We start from the raw sequence: 24,586 nt of genomic DNA, 5'->3' as shown, positions 1-24,586 counted from the left end.
CTTTGGCCTGGTAGCTTCACCACAGAAAAAAACCGAGCATCTTACAATGTGGGTGAGGTGCGACAGTCAACAGTGTAAAAGCTGCCAGTTGTAGTGAAAAGGATTAGACGAGCTATTCGATAAATTCTCAATCAAAAGAGGCTGACGTTACCTGGACAGCTGCTTCAGACTAAACTGGCTCTCTACCAGCAATGATAGTCATTCTAAAAAAAATACTAATTCTGCGCAAAAATATATTCATTCTGAGCAATTGGTAGAAGGATTAGAAACAAAGGTTTTGATAGAGTAAATAGGAAACATAGAAGATAGGAGCAGGAGTAGGCCATTCGGCCCCTCGAGCCTGTTCCACCATTTAATGAGATCATGGCTGATCATCCAAATTCAGTACCCTGTTCCTGCTTTCTCCCCATATTCCTTGATCCCTTTAGCCTTAAGAAATATATCTAACTCCTTCTTGAATATATTTAATGAATTGGCCTCAACTGCCTTGTGTGGTAGAGAATTCCACAGGTTCACCACTCTCTGGGTGAAGAAATTCCTCCTCATCTCTGTCCTAAATGGCTTACCCCTTATCCTTAGACTGTGACCCCTGGTTCTGGACTCCCCCGCCATCGGGAACATCCTTCCTGCATCTAGTCTGTCCAGTCCTGTCAGAATTTTATAAGTTTCAATGAGATCCCCTCTCATTCTTCTAAACTCCAGCGAATACAAGCCCAATCGACCCAATCTCTCTTCATACGTCATTGCTGCCATCCCAGGTATCAGTCTGGTGAATCTTCGCTGCACTCCCTCCATGGCAAGAACATCCTTCCTCAGATAAGGTGACCAAAACTGCACACAGAGGGGTGTTGAGGAGAACTTTTTTCACCCAGAGGGTGGTGGGGGTCTGGAACTCACTGCCTGAAAGGGTGGTAGAGGCAGAAACCCTCATCACATTTAAAAAGTGCTTGGATCTGTGCTTGAAGTGCCGTAACCTACAGGGCTACGGACCAAGAGCTGGAAAGTGGGATTAGGTTGGATAGCTCTTTTTCGGCCGGCACAGACACGAGGGGCCGAATGGCCTCCTTCTGTGGCGTAAATTTCTATGATTCTATGGGCGTTGCAAGTTCCGCATTTATTGCCCATCCCCAACATTCTCAATGAATATAAAAAGTGGGCACCTGTAATTTTAGTCCCAAGAACAATAATACTATTTATGTTTGTGTGCCTCGTCACCAGGTCAAAGCACTTCACCAAATGAATTACTTTTATGGAGTGCGGAGACTATTGTGTAGGCAAACACGACAGCCATTCTGTACCAACAATGTCATACAAGCAGCACTGAAATAATTGACAATTTAATCTGCTTTTGGCTTTATTTGTTGAGTGTCCAATGTTGGCTGGATCCCGGGAGAACTCCCCGCTCTTCTTTAAATAGTACCAACGGGATCCTTAACACCCATTCGAATCGGCAGGCAGAGCCTCAACTTCTTATCCCAAACATGGCAACTCTGACAACGCAGCACTCAGTGCTGCACTGGAGGGTCAGCCTAGAATGAGAGAACTTTTACCAAGCAGAATAGTCTTTAGGTTTAAAAATAAAGTGGCCGGATGAGAGAGACATCAAACCGAGGCCCCGTCTGCCCTCTCAGGAGGAGGTAAAAGATAATAATAATAATAATCAACTTTGTCATTGTTAGTGCACAAGTGCAGTACAACGAAATGTAGGCTTGCGGCTCCCGAGAGTGTACATTTTGATTAAGACATTTAACATTCAACATTCATTTGGCTTGTAACACATTAACATAAACATAAACATAATAAAGGGCATTGGCAGATGTGCAGGCTTTAGAGTTTATTTGCAGAGTTCAGTAGGATGACAGCCCTGGGAAAGAAGCTGTTCCTAAATCTGGTCGTTTGGGTGCGAATGCATCTGTAGCGTCTCCCAGATGGCAGGGGGGCGAACACACTGTGGCTGGGGTGGGTAGGGTCTTTGATGATGGTCAGTGACCTCCGTAAACAGCGTTTCTGGTAGATGTTCTCTATGGTCGGTAGCCGGGTGCCGGTAATACGTTGGGCAGTTTTGACTACCCGCTGCAGGGCTTTCCGGTCATAGTAGCTACAGCTGCCATACCATACTGTGATACAGTTCGTCAGGATGCTCTCTATTGTGCAGCGGTAAAAGTTAGAGGATCAGGGGTGACAGGTTACATCCCTTCAGCCTCTTTAGGAAATATAGGCGCTGCTGGGCCTTCTTCACCAAAGAGGTGTTGAGGGACCAGGAGAGGTCTTCCATGATGTGGACTCCGAGGAACTTAAAGCTGCCCACCCTTTCCACCACAGCCCATGGATGTGGATGGGGGTGTGACTTCCGCCTTTAGACTTCCTGAAGTCCACAATGGTTTCCTTGATGTTAAGGGCCAGGTTGTTATCGGCGCACCACTTCACGAGATGCTGGACCTCCTCCCTGTAGGCTGACTCATCGTTGTTGGTGATCTGGCCTACTACCGTGGTATCATCCGCAAACTTGATGATGGTGTTGGAGCCATGAACATCCCATGGATGGCACTATTCCAAGGAGAGCAGGCAAGTTCTCCCCAGCGTCCTGGCCAATATTTATCCCATACCCAGATTATCTGCTCATTTATCACATTGCAGTTTGTGGGATCTTCATGTGTGATAAATGGCTGTCATGTTTAACTGCAGTTACAGCATTTCAAAGTAACTCATCATATGTGAAGTATCGAGATATTTTAGAGATGCAAGTTTTTTTTAAAATTACAATTTTCTACTTATGAGAAAACAGCAGCAAGGATTTAGCTTAGGAACATAGGGAGGGCACAGGGCTCGAAAATACAATTGCGTCCATTTGCTTGGTTCCAGTCTCTAGAAAATATGATATCCTACAATATCTCTCAATCGGTCTTTTTGCCAGGTACTTGTCCAAGTTTCTTTTGAATTTGCTGATACAGTCCATCCTCACTGCCTCCACGGGCAACCATTCCACACATCCACCACCCTCAGTGCAAAGTGTTGGAATACTCTCCACTTGCCTGGATAAGTGCAGCTCCAACAAGACCCAAGAAGCTCGACACCATCCAGGATAAAGCAGCCCCGCTTGATCGGCACCCCATCCACCACCTTAAACATTCACTCCCTCCACCACCGGCGCACCGTGGCTGCAGTGTGTACCATCTACAAGATGCACTGCAGCAACTCGCCAAGGCTTCTTTGACAGCACCTCCCAAACCGGCGACCTCTTCCACCTAGAAGGACAAGGGCAGCAGGCGCACGGGAACACCACCACCTCCAAGTCACACCCCATCCTTACTTAGAAATATATCGCTGTTCCTTCATCGTCGCTGGGTCAAAATGGCCTGTTTCTATGCTGTAAATTTTATGTAATTCTATGTAACAATGAAGAGGATGCAATGTAGCTTTGTGAGAGCATGAAGGGAATAAAGGTTATTCCAGGTATCAGGAATCTAAATTATGAGAGGTTTCTTTGGAAAAGAGAAGGCTTGATAGTGATTGAATTGCTCACTGTGCTGCAGAGCTCAAATAGCAAGTGACACAAATTAAGGACTACAATAGGTCAGGTGGAACTTACTCACCTAATGGGTAATAAGAGCTGTAGCACGCAACTAGGGATGGACATTAAAGCTCGAGAAATAACTGGATGTATTTCTGGAGAATGAAGGATATGGTGCGAAGGGGGCAGGAATCTCTGGAAAAAGATTGGACCTAACGATCTTTTACTGTTCCAAAATACTGTTCCGTTCTTACACTGTTTGCTTCCAATACCATTTTCCTAGGAGTAGTATAATGTAAGCATCACAATTTCAATCTGTACCTTTATTCCATTGGTTTAAATGGGACTGAAGGTATTTTTTTTATACCCACTCCAGAGACTTGAGCACAAAAATCCAGGCTGACACTCCAGTGCAGTGCTGAGGGAGCGCGGCACTGTCGGAGGGGGGGGGTGCCGTCTTTCAGATGAGACGTTAAACCGAGGCCCCGTCTGCCCTCTCGGGTGGACGTAAAAGATCCCATGGGCACTATTTCGAAGAAGGGCAGGGGAGTTATCCCCGGTGGCTTGGCCAATATTTATCCCTCAACCAACATCACTAAAAAACAGATTATCTGGTCGTTATCACATTGCTGTTTGTGGGAGCTTGCTGTGCACAAATTGGGATGCCGCGTTTCCCACATTACAATAGCGACTACACTTCAAAAGCACTTAGTTGGCTTTAAAGCGCTTTGGGGCGTCTGGTGTTTGTGAAAGGCGCTGTATAAATGCAAGTCTTTCTTTATATAAAGTACAGGTTAATGCGCTCCGTCTACGGCTGAAGCAGGAAGAGGTGAACTCGTTGCCTCAGCTGCTAGTTCAGCTCAGCATCAGTTAAACTCAAGGGCAGTTTCTGCCTGAAGCGTGCGGTGCCTGAACAAAGCTGCTTGCTCCGGGTCCGACGGAGTCAGTGTTTGGCCACCTATAGGGGGATAGCGAACATAAAACCCAGAGAGAGCCTCATCACCAGGCCTTTTTCACACAGCTCGGAGAGGTCAATTTGTTTTTCAACAACAGCAATTTCTTTGATGAATTATGTGCTTTTCTCATTAGATATAAAAGTATTCGCTCTCCTGCTGGCCTAGTACCACAATTATTTTTTATTCGTTCACAGGATGTGGGCGTCGCTGGCAAGGCCAGAATTTATTGGCCATCCCTAATTGCCCTCGAGAAGGTGGTGGTGAGCCGCCTTCTTGAACCGCTGCAGTCCGTGCGGTGAAGGTACTCCCACAGTGCTGTTAGGGAGGGAGTTCCAGGATTTTGACCCAGCGACGATGAAGGCTCGGCCGATATATTTACAAGTCAGGATGGTGTGTGACTTGGAGGGGAACTTGAGAGGTGGTGGTGTTCCCATGTGCCTGCTGCCCTTGTCCTTCTAGGTGGTAGAGGTCGCGGGTTTGGGAGGTGCTGCCGAAGAAAGGATGGTGAATGCATGTCATACATAACCACAAAATAAAATCTGTTTATCTCTCTATATAAAAATCTGGTGTTTTGTGGGCACCTGTCACATCTCAAAGTATCAGCTGGTTGGCTCAAATGTCAATCATAGTCACAACAAAACAAGTACAGAACCTACAATGGACAAGTAGCATCTGACGTAAAAGTCAGTTAGAAGCTAATTACTCCCACTATGTGCCATTTTACAGGAATTAGACTTCATGGCCTTATAGACCAGGTTAAACACAGCTCCGCATTATCACCAAAGTAACACATTGTACATTACGTGGTGTAACACCCTTGTCCTTATAAGATAGTGATGATGGGGAGCAATGCCACCGGAGAGTTGCTAATTAAACAATAACGATGCGCTGATTGGATCATAACACTCGGGGAGGAACAGCAAATGAACAAAAGTAGGAAACCAAAACTTGGCAACGCTGGATGTGATGACAGTGGCAAGAAATTCAAGATTAGCGAGCAGAGAGGTTCACAGTGATCGAATGCAGAGGCAAAACGGTGTGTCCGCGCTGTTGTTTCCAGAACTTCCAGCGCGAAATGCTTTTCCGGCGACGAACCACAAAACTGTGGCTGCGTTAAGTAAGCAAGAAGGAAAAGTGTACTGAGCACAGGAGCTGTGCAGTGTTGTAGCTGGGCCACTGGATTCAGCGGGCAAACCAGAACCACACTATCTGGTAGCAGCAAGCTCCAGAAACATCACACTGCATTCTGACCCATGGTGAAACTATCAACAGCATTACACGGAGTAGTGCTGACATATTGTTCAGTGACTTTCTCCCCGACAAGGACAAAATTGTGCAGTGCAGAGCAGAAGTGCCTCTTGGTCAAAATACTGTGAAGGACAAGGTCCTGTGCATAGCTAAAAACATCAGCGAGCAACTCACGATTGGTTTGCAAAAGGCTGCTGTTTGCTAACTGTGTCTTGATGGAACTACCAATTTGACTAACAAGATAGAGACTGGAAGTGACTGTCAATTTGCAGCTGGTGCAAAGATGCATGTCGAATTAGTCGAAGAAGAAAGCTGCAGACTGCAGGAAGAGATCAATGGACTGGTCAGGTGGGCAGAACAGTGGCAAATGGATTTCAATCTGGAGAAGTGTGAGGTAATGCATTTGCGGAGGGCTAACAAGGCAAGGAAATACACGATAAATGGTAGGACACTCAGAAGTGCAGAAGATCAGAGGAACCTTGGAGTGCATGTCCACAGATCCCTGAAGGTAGCAGGCCAGATAGATAAGGTGGTTAAGAAGGCATACAGGATACTTGCCTTTATTAGCCAAGGCACAGAATATAAGAGCAGGGGGGTTATGCTTGAACTGTATAAAACACTAGTTAGGCTGCAGCTAAATACTGCACACAGTTCTGGTCACCACATTACAGGAAGGATGTGATTGCACTAGAGGGGGTGCAGAGGAGATTTATGAGGATGTTGCCTGGGCTGGGGAATTTTAACTATGAGGAAAGATTGGATAGGCTGGGGTTGTTTTCTTTGGAACAGAAGAGGTTGAGGGGGGACCTAATTGAGGTGTGACATGAATCTTGTCATTCATCTGGAAATGACTTATGAAATGATACTGTGCGGCCTGCTGGTGGCGCTGTCCAGGGAGAGTATAAATACTCGGGCACGGGCCCAGCTTGCTCAGGACATTCTTTAACAGGAACTAGTGAAGGACACAACTAGATCGCCATGTTGAAAAACAGTTGATTAAAGCTTTGTTTAATACTTAGACCAAGTGCCTAGTAGTTTTCTTATGTCAAGGTGTATAAGGTTATGGAGGGGCCTAGATAGAGTGGATAGGAAGGACCTATTTCCCTTAGCAGAAGGGTCAATAACCAGGGGGCATAGATTTAAAGTAATTGGTCGGAGGTTTAGAGGGGAGTTGAGGAGAAATTTTTCACCCAGAGGGTGGTGGGAGTCTGGAACTCACTACCTGAAAGGGTGGGAGAGGCAGAGACCCTCATCACATTTAAAAAGTACTTGGATATGCACTTGAAGTGCCGTAACCTGCAGGGCTACGGACCAAGAGCTGGAAAGTGGGATTAGGCTGGATAGCTCTTTGTCGGCCGGCACAGACACGATGGGCCAAATGGCCTCCTTCTGTGCTGTAAATTTCTATGATTTCTAAATTTGTATGATAGTGAAGCTGTTCAGTTTACCAGTGTAAATGCAAGGACAGTCCACAAAAGTAAGACATCAGTAGTGGAAATATTTGTGACTGAAAGGATCAGCTTTCTGGCTTGTTGAGTCAGGAAGTGAGGTGTTCAGTTGTCCTGCTTCAATGCTTGCATCATCAAGCTGGCCTCGGACAGACACAATATCGAAGAAGCTGGAAGACATCCTGAAGACAGTAATGAAGACTACAAACCACACTGTGGCTCGAGCTCTGAATTACCATCACAGTGCAAAACTTTGCTGATGTACAAATCACGTTAGATGGATTAGTCAGGGACAACTGATACAAAACAAAAACACGGGGAAAACAGCCTTAATAAAACACAAGATTACATGCCAACAGCACAATGTAATCTATGCAATGCGATGCAAACAGTGCCACATTTTATATGTAGGTGAAACAGTCAACACTCGAAGAACCAGGCATACAGGGCACCTCAGTGCCATTAGAACAAAATATGAAGACAAAGCCCTCACTAGACATTTCATGGAACATGGGGTTCAATCCCTGGAAATTATGGGGCTTGAAACCAATATGACTGGACACTCCCACAAAGGGAAAAAGAGACACTGGGTTGCAAAATTAGAAACAGTCACCAAATGGTCTGAATCAAATACAGGAAACTTTGTGATATCCGGCACCGACGGGACCAGCGTGTTGCCAATCTATCAAAACTGCCGGACATACAAAGTTAATGTTGAAGCATACGGAGGTTTTCATCTCCGTATCTGACAACAAACACTGTTGCTTAGCAACAGCTTCTAAAGAGTCGGCTGCAGCTGCAAGCGTCTGTAGCTGAAGCTGTTGCTATAGCTACAGACCTTGCAGTGACTGACTGGGGAAAAAAAAAGAACGAGAACTAAAAAAACTTATAGAAAACGGCTCCTGATTTTTGCCGTTAGATCGAGTATTCCAGACATACAACCTCCGGATAAACCAAAGTTTCCTGTATAATGCAGGAGAACTCCAATCCAGACCCTAAACTTCAATTAAAAAAAAACCTCCACTGACCCTAACCCAGGACGCTAACCCTAACTTTAAAAAACCCTCCGCTAACCCTAACCCCACCCCTTGATTGATACAGCTGTCTCGGAGGGAGAGAAATAAAGATGATCACATATGGATTACCAACTTCATGCTTTTCCACACTGATTTTATGAGGCATTGCAGCAAACTGGAAAAAAAAATCCCTGCAAGTCTTTGGGGAAAACAAACAGCTGAGAATGAAATTTATAATGGGGGGGAAAGAAAGATGACACAAAAAGTGCGTCAAAAATGTGAAAAAAATAAGTTGTGCAGACAGGAAGTGCGCACAGACGTAAAATGGTTAATAATATTATAGACAAAAGTGAAGTAAAATAAGCAATTTAGTGATAAACATGACATCATAAACTAATATTGCACACCGTGTAAACAACATCTGAAGCCTTAAATCCAATGACAATTCTTAACTGACTCTTAATATCTCTTCTTCTACATGGAGAATGCCTCATTTACCAAGCAACTGCTTTCCTCTGAAGGCAGGAGCTACCCACATGGGGATTGATAACGTGGATATTACCCGGGAGGGCTCGTCATGTTTTCTGTACTCATTACCTGACGTTGCACCTGTTTTCTGCCCAATTCCTCCGAGTAATTTCCAGGTTGCTTACACCCGCCAGGACTCACGAACAGGATTGCTTGGGCCAATGCACAGAATTGCCCGTTACACATCGCTATTAAGGTCGAACTTTTAAGGTTACTTTTGGCGCCATCGTGAAGCTAAGCAAGGAATCGAATCCTTGTTTTTTTTTAAAAAACACTGCGCAACACAGATATTCATCTTTGTAAATATAATACGTGATTGACAGTTACTTTTTGCAGAATGTAATTTTCCATTATATCTCAAATCTAGTGTCAAAAGTCAACTTCTGAGTCCGTGTGAAAAATAATGGGAGCTTTAACTTCCCATCTCTCTCTTTCATCGGAATGACCCTGTGCTTCCTTTGTTTATGTGATTGAAGAACATTCTTTAGATTAGAAATAATGACATTTTAACGCTGCTCAGATGCTTTTTTTTTCCCGATTGGGTGTCGAGGAACAGTTGCTCCCAATACGTTTTGACTTTTAACAAACGATTGCTGATGCTCCACTTTTACCATCTGGTCCAATTAATGATGGAAAAGGGTTTGCAAGGCGTGTGGTATGACTGCGGAGTCATCGCATGTCAGATCTGCTGAAAGGCTTGGTTTGAAACCCTCCAGTTTTTAAACCATTTAAAAAGAAACTAAGTTTTTGTGTTAAAAGCTTATCACTAAGTGTGACGGCTTTTCACTACAGTGAAACTGCAATCTTCTTTAATCTTTTGGGGACTGAGGGATTTGAATCATTTTCTTCCGTGCAAAAACAATTTCCTATAAACCTCTGTTGCCTGATGCTAAGCAGTTAGTGAGCCAGTGGCTATGAGAGACCCTGCACCTCAAGGTGCTCCATGGGGTCGGAGTTAAAGGGGGAATCCCGTTTACAGTTCCCACATGGCAAGTTCGGAATCTCAGCTCAGATTCTCCTTCTTCTTAGGCAGTTCCTCGGAACCAAGGATGACTTGCTTCCACATTAAAAATGGGTTCGCAGGTGACTGGTGAGTCCAATGCGGGACCTACAGTCTCTGTCACAGGTGGGGCAGACGGTGGTTGAAGGGGCGGGTGGGTGGGGTGCTTGGGTTGACGTGCGCTGCCTGCGCTTGGCTTCCGTTTGCTCCCGGCGAAGAGACTCGAGGTGTTCGGCGCCTTCCCGGATGCTTCTCCTCCACTTTGTGTGGTCTTGGGCCAGGGATTCCCAGGTGTCGGCTCAGATACTCAGATGGAGAGTCGCCGTCCCTTCCCATCCCCTGCCCTGGCTGCTCTCATGCAGTTCCTTGTGGCCAACTGCACAGCAGGGAACAGCAGAATAGGCCGTCTATTCACCCGTTCAGCTGCTAAATGGTGGGGCGTAGGAGGGAGACGTAAAAGAAAACAAACTAAACTGTGAGGCACGAGACAATCAGAAATAAGACACTGGTCATTCTGAGAACATGCATTTATATAGCAGCTTTCATCCCCATCGCACTTTACACAAATACAGAGACTGTTCTGTAGGCAAATGAGGCAGCCATTCTATACCATCAAAGCCTACGAGCATGCCACAAGATGAATGGTCAATTAATCTGCTCTTCTGGTGATGTTGGTAGAGAGGGGAATGTTGTCCACGGAATCGGGAGAACTCCCTTCTCCCCTTTCAACAGTGCGCTCGGAGCTTTGGCATCTGTCTTAACAGGCTATCGGAACTCGATTTAATGTCTTATTTGAAGGAAGGCACCTCTGGCAATGCAGCATTCCCTCAGTATTACAGTGGCGTGTTGGCCTAGATTATGTGCTCAAGGCCCGCTGTGCAGCTCAAACTCACAATTTTCTGACTCGGAGACAAGACTATCAACTGAGCCAAGCCGATATCCTGTAGAATCGAACAATGGCTCTTCCTCCATTTTACACTTTGTCAGATACGGTGTTCATTGATGGATCTGCTGCTAAAATGCAATTATTCTCAATTTATATAGAAAGACTTGCATTTATATAGTATCTTTCATGACCTCAGGACATCCCAAAGCACTTTACAGCCAATGAAGTACTTTTGAAGTGTAGTCACTGTTGTAATGTGGGAAACGCGGCAGCCAATTTGCGCACAGCAAGCTCCCAAAAACAGCAATGTGATAATGACCAGATAATCTGATTTTAGTGATGGTGAATGAGGGATAAATATTGGCCAGGACACCGGGGATAACTCCCCTACTCTTCTTCGAAATAGTGCCGTGGGATCTTTTACGTCCACTTGAGAGAGCAGACGGGGCCTCGTTTTAACGTCTCACCTGAAAGACGGCACCTCCGACAGTGCGGCGCTCCCTCAGCTAAAGTCTCTGGAGTGGGACTTGAACCCACAACCTTCTGACTCAGAGGCGAAAGTGCAACCACTGAGCCACGGCTGACATATTTACTGCTCATTGGAAAAAAAATCTCCAATTTTGAGTACTGAAGTTTGGACTCATTGTACCATAAATAGAAGCCCGCTCCTTCCGAACACAACAGATTTGGGGTTGTGAAAAAGACAATGAGATCAATGGTTGAACCCCCAACACCACGGCCAAAAATCAGCAAAGACCAGGAATCGTAGCTGGGACCTACCTGTCCTGTACGACTCGCCACGACACCAGTCGCAGCACTTAGCCACTGGCTCAACTGGGAGCTGGTCAGAGTATTTTTAAATTGCAGTTAACATTCTATTAATTGTGCTGTGAAGCAAGGAAACAGGATTTATTTTCCCAACCAGGATACCGACCGTTAACACATTTCTTGCATCGAACGACTCTCTGTCACGCAAATTCTGTTTCCCCAAAGCGGTGTTGTTTTGATCTTCCACTAAAAGCGACAAAAGTTTTCATTATTAACAGGTCATCACGGACACCAAACTGGAATTACAAAAAACAGACGTGTGACTGCAGCTCAGAAATATCTCCGGCTCTCGCATTCGTTAGCTCCCCCGTGCAAACCTCAGATGGTGTGAGGTCGGTACAGCTATCCCAGCTACCTTTACTTCTGTGCCAAGATTCCCCTTCCCTCCTGCAGGCGTCAGCTCCTTCTGGAGGACAGCTTCGCAGGCGCTGCTCGTTCTCCGGCACCTCACTCCAACTGACCATTCTTCAGTTGTGAGCTACGTCAATGCGGGCGGGCGGGCGGGCTTCTCGCGACTCTGAAACCATCCTGGGGAACCTAATCTCATCAAAAAGCCAACAGAAAAAAGCCGCATCCCAGATAAAATGGGGGGAAAATTCAGTATCGCCCCGTTTGGGGCGCCATTAGCAGCCGTGCACAAAGTTTAGCGCCTGGCGCTAATTATCGCCTCCGACGGCAAACTTGGCTTTTATCGCCCCTGGAGGTGATTGGAGCGCTAAATCAGGCGCTTCACACCTCTCTTAAGGCGCTAACGCCGAGGAGCAAGGCGGTAGCTCAGAGCGCCGGCGAAGCTCATGTGACGTCAGTCAGGAATGGAACACCGACACACTGGCGCCAGCCAGTTCTTGAAGGGGAGTTCTGACGAAAGGTCATCGACCTGAAACGCTAACTTTGTTTCTCTCTTCTCAGATGCTGCTTGACCTGCTGAGTTTCTCCAGCATTTTTCTGTTTTTATCTTTGATCTGCCTTCAATAACCACAAAACTAGAAGTTATAGACTTTAACAAGTTGGCTTTTAATCACTAAGATCAGAGCTAACATCTCAACACACTGACTGGCTCGCAGGAATGAGTCATACAGATCCTGGGATCTTTATGTAAGAGAAGTCAGGGGCGGAGCCAAGAGCCAAGACCTGGAACCTTCCAGGTTAGTCAGGAAAGAGGAAGTGAAACTATACACCGTGTGGGGGAGGGTAATATACATGAGTGCAAAACGAATACAGGCAAGAACGAATACAGGCAAGACAAACAGATTTCATTACATTCACCCCTTCTTTAGATTTAGTCCATCGGGGTGATGTTTCTTAAAAGTTGGTATAAGTGAGTCTGTCAGGAGGTTTTGCGGTTCTCAGTGATCGGCGCAAGGTCGGTTGGGGTGCCTCTAGGGGAGTGGATTCTGGTTCCTCTGCTGTCCGGGCCTCCGCAGTGTCTTCCAGGTTATCTGCAGTGTCCTCCAGGTTAAAGTTGGGTATTGATACCTCTGGGCATCCTGTCTCTTTTTGGTGTAGGTCTTCCTCGGGTAGTCTCTCATCGTTCTCTCCGCTCCCCGAGGGAGCGAGGTCTTTTATGGAAACAGTGTCCTCTCGCCCGTCAGAGTGTTCGATATAGGCGTACTGAGGGTTTGCATGGAGGAGCTGTACCTTTTCCACAAGGGGGTCCGTTTTATGGCCTCTCACGTGCTTCCGCAATAGTACTGTCCCCGGAGACGTCAGCCACGCGGGTAGAGATATGCCCGAGGTCGATTTCCGGGGGAAAACGAACATCTTTTCGTGAGGGGTAGCGTTAGTGGTTGTACATAACAGAGACCTTATGGAGTGGAGCATGTCTGGGAGGACTTCCTGCCAGCGGGAGGTCGGAAGGCTTTTTGACTTTAAGGCTAACGTGACAGTCTTCCAAACAGTAGCATTCTCCCTTTCCACTTGCCCATTACCCCGGGGGTTGTAGCTAGTGGTTCTGCTAGTGGCTATCCCCTTTGAGAGCAAGAACTGGCGCAGTTCGTCACTCATATATGACGTCCCCCTATCGCTGTGTATGTAGTTCGGCATGCCAAACATGCAGAATAGATTACCGAAACACTTGATGACCGTGGCACTGGTCATGTCTGGGCAGGGAATGGCGAAGGGGAAGCGGGAATATTCATCGATGATATTGAGGAAGTATACGTTACGGTCGGCAGAGGGAAGGGGTCCCTTGAAGTCCAGACTTAGGCGCTCGAATGGCCGTGTGGCTTTGATAAGGTGTGCACGGTCAGGCCTGTAGAAACGAGGCTTGCATTCCGCACAGATGCGGCAGGCTCTGGTCATTGCCCTGACCTCCTCGATGGAGTGGGGCAGATTGCGGGACTTTATAAAATGGTATAGTCGGGTGACCCCTGGGTGACAGAGGTCGTTGTGGAGACCCTGTAATTTGTCCGTATGAATGCTGGCACACATTCCCCGCGATAGGGCGTCTGGGGGTTCATTAAGGGCTCCCGGCCTGTACATAATATCATAGTCGAACGTGGATAGTTCGATCCTCCACCTGAGTATTTTGTCATTCTTGATTTTCCCCCTTTGTTTGTTATTAAACATGAAAGCCACCGACCGCTGGTCGGTGAGCAGGGTGAAACGTTTGCCGGCTAGGTAGTGTCTCCAGTGCCGCACTGCCTCCACTATAGCCTGTGCCTCCTTCTCGACAGAAGAGTGCCTGATTTCAGGTCCCTGAAGGGTTCGGGAGAAGAAGGCCACAGGTCTCCCAGCCTGATTGAGGGTCGCAGCTAAAGCAAAGTCTGACGCATCGCTTTCGACTTGAAAGGGAATGCTTTCGTCCACTGCACACAGTGCAGCCCTTTCAATGTCCTGTTTGATACTGGTGAAAGCCTCCCGAGCTTCAGCTGATAGTGGGAAGGACGTCGATTTAATGAGGGGTCGGGCCTTATCAGAGTAATTGGGCACCCATTGGGCATAATACGAAAAAAATCCCAGGCACCTTTTTAAAGCTTTGGGATTGTGTGGCAGGGGCAGTTCCTTTAGGGGGCGTAATCGGTCAGGGTCCGGTCCAATTACCCCATCTTCCACCACACAGCCGAGGATACAGAGACGGGTTGTGTTGAAGACACATTTGTCTTCGTTGTAGGTTAGATTCAGCTTTAGGGCAGTTTTTAAAAATCTCGCAAGATTTAGATCGTGGTCTTGCTGGTTGTGCCCGCAGATAGTGACATTGTCCAAATAGGGATGGGTAGCTTGTAGTTTATTCTCGTCAACCATGCGGTCCATCTCACGTTGGAAGACCGAGACCCCATTTGTTACCCCGAAGGGCACTCTGAGAAAATGGTAGAGGCGTCCGTTCGCCTCAAAGGCGGTGTATGGGCGGTCCTCCGTTCTAATGGGGGGCTGGTGATACGCGGATTTGAGGTCGATAGTCGAGAAGACTCGGTATTGCGCGATCTGGTTGACCATTTCTGATATGCGGGGTAAAGGGTAGGCGTCCAGCTGGGTATAAATATTAACAGTCTGGCTGTAGTCAATTACCATCCGTTTCTTTTCGCTATTTTTAACTATGACTACTTGGGCATGCCACGGACTGGTACTGCATTCAATAATGCCTTCCCGCAGGAGTCTGTCTTCCAGACTGTACCGTCTACTTTTGGTCGCTATGGGCCTACAGTTCGGAGCGAGATTAGCGAATAAAGAGGGCGGGCTGATTTTTACGGTTGATAGGCCACAGACTGTGAGTGGCGGCTGGGACCCACCATATGCTAGTGTGACACTTTCGTGGTGGCACTGGAAGTCCAGGCTCAAGATTACATTAACACAGAGTTCTGGCATCACGAGGAGTTTAAAATCCTTGTAGTCCGTGCCTTTTACAGTCAGTGTTACCACACAGTAGCCCAAAATGTCCGAAGTGTGGGGCTTAGCAGCCATAGCAATTCTGCTCCGTGTAGGGGTTACCGTTAATGAGTGCTGCCGTACCAGGCTAGGGTGGATAAAACTCTCGGTACTTCCACAGTCAATTAAACATTTCGTTAAATTCCCATTTACCTGTATGTCCATCATGGATTTTGTCAACGGGTGTGGCCTGGATTGATCCACCGTGATCGAAGCCACTGTTGGGCCCTGGGCGGCCGTTGAGTCGGGAAAAGATGGCGGATCCCAAGATGGCGGCCCGCACGGCACGCATGAGGCGGTGACGGAGTTGGAAATCGGATTCCCCCTGCAGACTTTGCTAAAATGCCCCTTTTTCTTATATTTGAAGCATGTAGCGTCCTTCGCTGGGCATCGTTGTCTGGGGTGCTTGGCCTGGCCGCAGAAGTAGCATTTCGGGCCTCGAGACATTGCCGCTGTAGTAGGACTCCTGGGTGAACTTCTGTGTGGGGACTCCGGCGGTGCAGAGCTGGTCTGAGACCTGGATGGGGAAGATGGCTGATTCCAAGATGGCGGCCCGCTCGGCGCGCACGAAGCGGTGAGGGCCGCATGGCCGGAAGAATAAGAGTCACAGTTTTTCTGGGCCACGTCCAGCGATCGCGCAGTGGCCACTGCCTTTTTTAAGTCCAGGACCTCCTTCTCCAGCAGTCTCTGCCGGATATAATTCGATTTGAGGCCCGTGATGAAGGAATCGCGGACCAATTCGTCAGAGTACACGTTGGCCGTCACGGCCTTGCAGTTACAGTCCCGGACCAAGTCCTTTAGGCCCTGTAAGAAATCGTCCATTGATTCCTCAGGTCGCTGCCTGCATGTAGCCAGCAGATGTCTGGCGTACACTTCGTTTACTGGCCTCTGGTATTGGGCCTTCAGGATAGTGATGGCCTCCGTGTAAGAGGTGGCGTCCCGGATGAACGAATAAATCCGATGATTAACGAGAGTAGTCAGTAGACTCAGTTTATCTACCTCGCTAGCGGATGAGGCCCTCGCGAAGAGTTCGAAGCATTTGAGCCAGTGTCCAAATTGATTTGATGCTTCAGCAGAATGTGGATCCAAGTCCAGACGCTCTGGTTTTAGGAGTCGATCCATCCTAGTATTCTTTAGTGATTAAAATTGATGTGCCTTCAATAACCACAAAACTAGAAGTTATAGACTTTAACAAGTTGGCTTTTAATCACTAAGATCAGAGCTAACATCTCAACACACTGACTGGCTCGCAGGAATGAGTCATACAGATCCTGGGATCTTTATGTAAGAGAAGCCAGGGGCGGAGCCAAGAGCCAAGACCTGGAACCTTCCAGGTTAGTCAGGAAAGAGGAAGTGAAACTATACACCGTGTGGGGGAGGGTAATATACATGAGTGCAAAACGAATACAGGCAAGAACGAATACAGGCAAGACAAACAGATTTCATTACAATCTTAAAGGGGAGGGTTGATTTTGCACTCCATCCACATCCTGCTCATTGCAGCCTTGAATCTCGGCCTGGAGAGACCTGTACGTCAAATCTGCTGGAAAGAACAATGGAGAGACCCAGGGAAAGAGCTCACAGTGCAGCCCCCACAGTCTCTTCTAAATCGATACTAGGAAGGGCAAATCAAAATGAACCTGCAAAGTGCTGCTCAGTACCCAAAACTCCTTCACACAGTGTTGAATCTTTCCAGAAGTCTCTCTCTCTCAGAATGCGTGGTGCAAAAATTTCACCAACAAAAAAAGGCAGGAAGCGGTCACCTTTAAATAACGCTCCCCCAGTCCCTTCCTGACTGCAAAACGCTCCCCTCAACCTGTCGTTGCTAGCGGCAGGCGGTAAGGCAGGGGGCGCCACTCAATATCCGGTCCGGGGCGCTACCGGGGCGTTGCGCACTCGACTGACGTCATGATCTGCCGGCGCAGGAGATCGTGGCGGTAGTGTTTAGCGCCGCCGCAAAATGTCTAGTTAATTTCGCGAGCGGCACAAACATCGCCGTGCCCGGGCGCTAGTTGCTTTGTGCCCCATTAGCGCCCTCTTAAGACGCTAACGGGAGGCGCAAACAACTGAATTTTTCCCCCAATGAGACTAAAATTTCATCAGTTTCTTGGAGGCCTAAAGCTAACAGGCAGCTCAATACTGATATCAGTGTTGACATAAGAAAACTACTCGGCACTTGGTCTAAGCGTTAAACAAAGCTTTAATCAACTGTTTTACAACATGGAGGTCTAGTTGTGTCCTTCACTAGTTCCTGTTAAGAATGTCCTGCGCAAGCTGGGCCCGTGCCCGAGTATTTATACTCTCCCTGGACAGCGCCACCCGTAGGCCGCTCAGTATCATTTCATAAGTCTTTCTTTCATGAATGACTGATTCATGTCAAGCGTCCTGCTCACCTTCACAATTCCCCTCACACCTCTTGCCCTCTCCAGCAAACCATGGAGGAAGATTGTCTGCCTGATCCATGTGCGTGCATCGTACTGGAGGAGCAGTTGAAGGTAATGTTCCCTTTAAGCTGTGTGGACTGGCCACGCAGCTGTCTGCCGGTCCCGCACAGCCCGGGACAGACTTTTCCAATGTGAAATTTCGTGCATGCACGAAACTGAATGGGCTGCACAGCCCATTAAAGGGACCGCGCACCCAAAAAAATATATGGGGGGGGGGAAACATTGGTTGAAGGTACATATTTTTTGAAGTAAAGCACAACCGCCTATTTACTCTGCAAAGCTCGGAATTAATCTGTGCGTCACACCAAGAGCTGAGATGAATCTGGGAAGAGATTGTGGAACTTTAGCCAGTTTAGGCATCAATTAATGTGCAAAACGATGTTGGATTTGGATGAACCTGTGTAAGAATCTGTAGCGATGAGGGGGTGGTTGCCTCTGGCCAGTATTTCTAATGAAATTCTAAACACTTTTAAAAGTCTTCCTGCATTTGTTACGACGACATCACGCATAAGCAATGAGAAGGCAAGTTAACATTTCAGGTGTGGGCCATCAGTGGAACTATACCTGAAACCTTAACCTGCATTTTCCTGTTACAGGGGTTGATACACCTGATGTGCAAGTCCTGTGAAGCATCTTTATACCAGTACCTTTAATTCTGGGGAGTTAATACCATGGCCTATACAGCCTGCTGTATATTGGCATGTTAAGGTTATTAATGTTAAGGTAATAAATACTGTGGCAACAAGAGCAGGTCAGAGGCTGGGTATTCTGCGGCGAGTGTCTCACCTCCTGACTCCCCAAAGCCTTTCTACCATCTACAAGGCACAAGTAAGGAGTGTGATGGAATACTCCCCACTTGCCTGGATGAGTGCAGCTCCAACAATACTCAAGAAGCTCGACACCATCCAGGACAAAGCAGCCCGCTTGATTGGCACCCCATCCACCACCTTAAACATTCACTCCCTCCACCACCGGCGTACCGTGGCTGCAGTGTGTACCATCTACAAGATGCACTGCAGCAACTCGCCAAGGCTTCTTCGGCAGCACCATCCAAACCCGCGACATCTTCCACCTAGAAGGACAAGGGCAACAGACGCATAGGAACACCACCACCTCCAAGTTCCCCTCCAAGTCACACACCATCCTGTCTCATCGTCGCTGGGTCAAAATCCTGGAACTCCCCACCTAACAGTGGGAGCACCTTCACCACACGGGCTGCAGCGGCTCAAGGAGACGGCTCACCACCACCTTCTCAAGGGCAACTAGGGATGGGCAATAAATGCTGGCTTTGCCAGCGACACCCACAGCCCATAAACTAATTAAAAAAAATAATGTGTGTGGATAGGTCAGTATTGATGACACGGTTTGTAACTGACAGAGAGAGAGTGATATTGCACTGGGTGTGGCGAGTGGAACAGGAGGAGTATTTCACACTTACCTGTTGGGTCCTTTCTGAAAAGGGTGTTCATCAAAGTAGCATGGAGCTTCACCCTGTCCCACTCCTTCCCCATCAGCCCCGAGGCAATAAATCGCTCCATCAGCCCATCTACAATCAGCTGCAATCTGTGCACAAAGGAATAAAAGGAAAGGTCACACAAACACAACAGGAAGCACGAGCAGCAAAATACGAGCGTGCGCCAAAACCAGATGATTACAGATTCATGTTTTACAACAGCCTAACTCACCTGCTATCGCTCTTGGTCAGCTTTTGTTTCAAGCTGGGGCCTTTTCACTCCAATGGGGGATGGGAAGGAGAAGGGGGAAGTAAGAAACTAACCGTTGTCCAGCTCACCCCAAGCCCGGTGAGCTAATCTCAATGCACCATTGTTAGCAAGCATGGCAAAGTCTCAACCACCATTTCTTGGGACAGAGGAACTGGAATGGGCTGTTGAGCCCATCAAGGTTTCTTTGCTATTTCGTTGCCTGTGGCACCTCTAACTTTATAATCCCAATTCCCTGCCCTTTCTCCATGTCCCTGAATATCCTCATTTTCCCCAAGCATCTCCCTTTTAAACACTCAAATTGATTCTGCATCGACCGTCTCCTCCATTTGCTTTTAGCCAGCTCTGTTCACATTCTAAACTAATGACCATCTCCCTCCAGTCTTCCCCATTTATTTCAATTTTTAAAAAGCATCAGTACTAGACAGCATTCATTGGTGGCCTATTTCTCCATGGGGTTCATCTTGGCTCATCCATGGGGTTCATCCAATCTATTCTCATCCAAGATCTGTCTTCAATAGGAGTCACTGGAAGACTGGCCGATTGTTGTCCCTTCATAGCCCTGGGCACTGAGGCATCCTAAATGCTAATTCAGGAAATTAAACTTGGGAGCTTTTGATGTCGGTGGGGCTTAGTGCCCTACGTTGGAGGGTGCCTTTACCCACCAGGCCATTAGGGCAGTGCAATTTGGAAAGTAGGCAGTGTGTGTATGTGTGTGTCCTGGCTTTTATAACTCCTTCTGGGTTCAAGTCCCACTCCAGAGGCTTGAGCATAAAAATCTAAGCAGACACTCCTGTGCGGTGCTGAGGGAGTGCTGCATTGTCCGAGGTGCTGTCTTTCAGCCGAGACGTTAAACTGAGATTCCATCTGCTCTCTCAGGTGGATGTGAAAGATCCCGCGGCACTATTTCGAAGAAGAGCAGGGGAGTTCTCCCCGGTGTCCTGGGGCCAATATTTATCCCTCAATCAACATCACTAAAACAGATTATCTGGTCATTATCACAATGCTGTTTGTGGGAGCTTGCTGTGCGCAAATTGGCTGCCGTGTTTCCTACATTACAACAGTGACTACACTTCAAAAAAAGTACTTCATTGGCTGTAAAGCGCTTTGGGACATCCGGTGGTCGTGAAAGGTGCTATATAAATGCAAGTCTGTCTTTCTTTCAGTACTGCATTGAAGCATCAGCCTAGATTATTTGCTCAAATCCTGGAGTGGGACTTGAGCCCATGGCCTTCTGACTCAAGGGAGAGTCAAGCCAACAGAGAACCTTGTTTTAATGGTGAGAAGGGTTTTGGGGGGGGGGGGGGGGGGGGGGAAAATGATGTAATTTTTCTTTGAAAGCTGAAAATCATTTCTCATTTTGTACCAAGCATGAAAGCAAAATATACTTCTTGAAAACTGTAAATGAAATTTTGGCAGATGGGAACAGTTAACACAGAAACCCTAGAGAACTGCTGCTGTTTTGACATAATTAGGAAACACGTCGCTCAATGACATCAAAGGGTCTCCGGTCTCAAGGCATCAGTATTCGGGAACATTTCTCAAAGAGCCAATCAGCACTCCCACAGGGAGGTGTTTTGCAAGGCTACAGAAGATAACCCCGCATAAGGATACCGACAGATAATTTATACACCAACACACTCTGTGCTTTACCAATATAAATTGTTAAAAACAATTCTAATCTCGGGGCGTTCAAAAGGGCATGACTAAAATGGTCTGTCAGTAACCCGAGTAAAGACGCTTCGAGTAGACAGGGGCTTTGCCTTGTCCCGCAGAAACTCTGGTTACATTAAGAATTCACGGAGTACAGCTGATGCCAGTAACTCGATCCTTTGGGCGGATGGAGCAAGGTAGAAGGTATTTTTACACTGCGGTGATCTATGGAGGGAGGGCCAGCCCCCAAACATTCCCACTCCCAAATGGGAAACCCACAGAGCTCCAGCGAATACTCGATCTCTCCCGTCATCCGACTTGCGGGGAACAGAAAGTAGCGATACCATCAACCACGTGGGACCCACAAGGCAGGAGCCAACCCCACTTACAGTGCCACAGTGCAAACATCCCTGGAGTAGGGATATGGAGACTGGGCGGGAAAGTGGAGTTGAGGTCGAAGATCAGCCATGATCTTACTGAATGGCAGAGCAGGCTCGAGGGGCCGCATGGCCGACTCCTACTCCTATTTCTTATGCAGGGCACTAAGGCATGTACAGCAGCACAGCTGTCAGGTCCCCTGCATAGGTGAGAATCGCTTTCATTTCCCATGTAAATAAGCAACTGTAAACAGGATGCCTTTAATGGTGTCTGACCCAGAATTCACTGCAGTGCATGGATGGGCTGTTGCTAAAATAGGTCTTTGCACTGTCCAGTAATGCAGTGTTGCAGCATTACATTACCATTAGGAGCGACGTCCCCACCAAAATTACAAACACCGGTTATTCAGACTGAATACTTGTTGGGTCTGGGGTCTTACCCAGGCAACTAGATTCAGCGCTTCCCGACAGCAGGGCGTTCCAATAGATGGTAAGCAGAGACCCTTCAGGCCTGCGATGATCCCACACAGAACGCAATACTTGTGGGGATCAGTGTCTTCTTCGAGCGGTCTCATCCCCACCAGCAAATTAACAGACTTATGGCAGTCTTCTGTTCAGATCATCTCACTTTCTCAGGAGGAGGGGCGGCAGGTCTGACGCCATGTGGCAATCTCAACACTTTCTTGTCCTGTATTTTACAAGAAGTGCGGGTGTCTAACTCGGCCATGGGAAGGGTAACCACAAGTCAACCAGGTCTCTGCGCGGTCCCCCAATTCCAAAAATGGCTGCCCTTGATTTGTGTGCACTCGGGAGACATGCTGGTTTGTGTAAGTGCTTGGAACACATTTTAGTGGATTTCACTTCCTCATTGCTTGGCTAAAGACCATCATTCGGACATTTGACAGTTTCAGTGCCTTTCACTCACAACCATAAAGAAAACAACCAAGACCCTTATAGCAAAATAAAAAGCAAAAAAGAGTAAAACCTTGAATGTAAAATAAAAACAGAAAATGTTGGCAATACACAGCTGGTGCACTTTTCAGTAACGTCAGAACTGTACAGATGCTGACGGACCTGCTGAGTACTTCCAGCATTTTACGATTCCATTCCGTGATTTGCGGTGCTTGAACAAGTCAAATTCCATCCTTATTACATGGGATTCTTGGAATCCCATTTCACTGCTCCGTCTGTCCCCCTACCCCATGAAAACCAATGGCCTTGAAAATGACCATGGAGCAATTAGGAAAATACAAGGGAAATTGCATAGTACATAAAAACAGCTTTGCACCTCATCACGTCTCTCAAACGGCCCAATTAATTACTTTGAAATGCAATGGCCGCCATCCCATCTAGGCAACCCCAGCCGCCATTTCACAGAATCGTAGAATGATACAGCACACAAGGGGGTCATTCAGCCCGTCGTGCCTGTTCCGGCTATTTGAAATAGCCATCCAATTAGTCCCATTTCCCCTGCTCTTTCCCCATAGCTCTGTAATTTTTTTCACTTCAAGTATTTACCCATTTCCCCGTTGAAGGTTATTATTGAATCTGCTTCCACCGCCCTTTCAGGCAGTGCATTCCAGATCATAAGAACTCCCCAAATAGCAACAATATGGTTAACCGGTTAACCTGTTTTTTCGAGCCATTGGTTGATGCAAGAATGTTGGGCAGGACTCAGGAGAAGTTTGATCACCAGGCGGGAGAAAGGAGAGGAGAGGGGAAGGGATATTTATTATTACATCAATGGTCTACAGAGCGAACTAATCGCCTCAGGTCTCAGACTTCCCCAAGAAATCACTTTGGGATAAATTGAATCATCAAAGTCTTCATCACTTACTTGTCTGTTCCATTCTTCATTTGAATTTTTCCATAGAGTACATCCACCATGTTCGGGTCGTCGTTCATGTATTCGATCCCTTCCACCCTCACAAGGAGTGGCTTTCCACCAGTAAGGTTACTGGAAAAGACAGGTAGTGCAAGGCAATCAGAGGACAAGTAAGGCACTCAACACAGGTACAGCCACAGCAACCGCTCGAAGGCTGGGGTGTCAGATTTAAACGGGATACCCAGAAACATACAAGATAGTCGCACAATAAGGGCTTCAGAAAAAAGCGAACCGTGAATTGTTTAATGGGCTTCATCGGAACCTCACCCCCAGGGACACAAAAAAGTAAGTTAAGGGTAGGAAACGCCCATTTGTCTCTCAGAGCCTCATCTCTTCAAGATGTGTAGCTTAGTATCCGACTGCATTATGAATTCCTCTGTGTTTGATTCCATTGTCTTACCTGGTAGATCAACTCAAACATTTACCATTGACTAGGCAGTTTAGAATATCCATTTTAATTTACTTTTCACTAATTTATATTTGCATCCTCATATTCTACCTCACTGACAATAAAGTAGCAATCTGGGCTCCCCTTACCTATGCCATGTTATACTTTATACTAGCTGGGGAGCCCCGCGTTGCGAGGGCAATTTTGGGGCGCTTGGTCTCCCTGCCCCTGTGTGTCCCCCCTCTTCCCGTCATGTCCTCTCCCTGTCCTATCCCTCCCTCCCCCCCTCCCCTGTCTCCCTGCCCTCGCCCACCCCCACCGCTCCCCCACTCCCCTCTGTCCCTCTCTCCGGCCCCTCCCCCTGCCTAGCGCCTGAGGTCCGGAGCTGAGGTCCCCCGTGTATCGGGCGGCTGATGGACGGCCGCTGTGGGCGGCGCATGCGCGGTCAGTGCGGGTGGCGCATGCGCGGTCAGTGCGGGCGGCGCATGCGCGGTCGGCGCGAGCCCCCCGCGATTTCCCGAGGCTCGCCCCCCCCCCGCGATTTCCCGAGGCTCTCCCCCACCCCCCCCGCGATTTCCCGAGGCTCTCCCCCACCCCCCCCGCGATTTCCCGAGGCTCTCCTCCCCCCCCCGGCGATTTCCCGAGGCTCTCCTCCCCCCCCCCCCGCGATTTCCCGAGGCTCTCCTCCCATCCCCCCCGCGATTTCCCGAGGCTCTCCTCCCCCCCCCGCGATTTCCCGAGGCTCTCCCCCCCCCCCCCGCGCGATTTCCCGAGGCTCTCCCCCCCCCCCCCGCGCGATTTCCCGAGGCTCTCCCCCCCCCCGCGATTTCCCG

At 47.8% G+C, this 24,586-nt stretch overlaps 1 protein-coding gene across 6 annotated transcripts in view; it reads right to left on the bottom strand.

The window, feature by feature from the left end:
• The window catches only part of ascc1 (activating signal cointegrator 1 complex subunit 1), a 75,902-nt gene that overhangs the window by 3,570 nt on the left and 47,746 nt on the right, over nt 1–24,586 (bottom strand). For 5 of the 6 annotated variants that reach the window (XM_085970648.1, XM_085970646.1, XM_085970647.1 and 2 more), the window contains exons 7-9: nt 23,318–23,437; nt 19,168–19,292; nt 11,528–11,607 (exon numbers count right to left, since the gene is read on the bottom strand). In XM_085970648.1, coding sequence (XP_085826774.1) covers nt 11,528–11,607; nt 19,168–19,292; nt 23,318–23,437 — 325 coding nt within the window. The remainder of the gene's footprint in view (nt 1–11,527; nt 11,608–19,167; nt 19,293–23,317; nt 23,438–24,586) is intronic. The other variant, XM_085970652.1, reaches the window with a different exon arrangement.

The sequence above is a fragment of the Somniosus microcephalus genome, chromosome 29 (assembly GCF_052327205.1).
Source record: "Somniosus microcephalus isolate GS21.2 chromosome 29, FLI_Smic_1.0, whole genome shotgun sequence".
NCBI classification, from domain to species: domain Eukaryota; kingdom Metazoa; phylum Chordata; class Chondrichthyes; order Squaliformes; family Somniosidae; genus Somniosus; species Somniosus microcephalus.
This window is presented reverse-complemented; position numbering and strand designations above follow the sequence as displayed.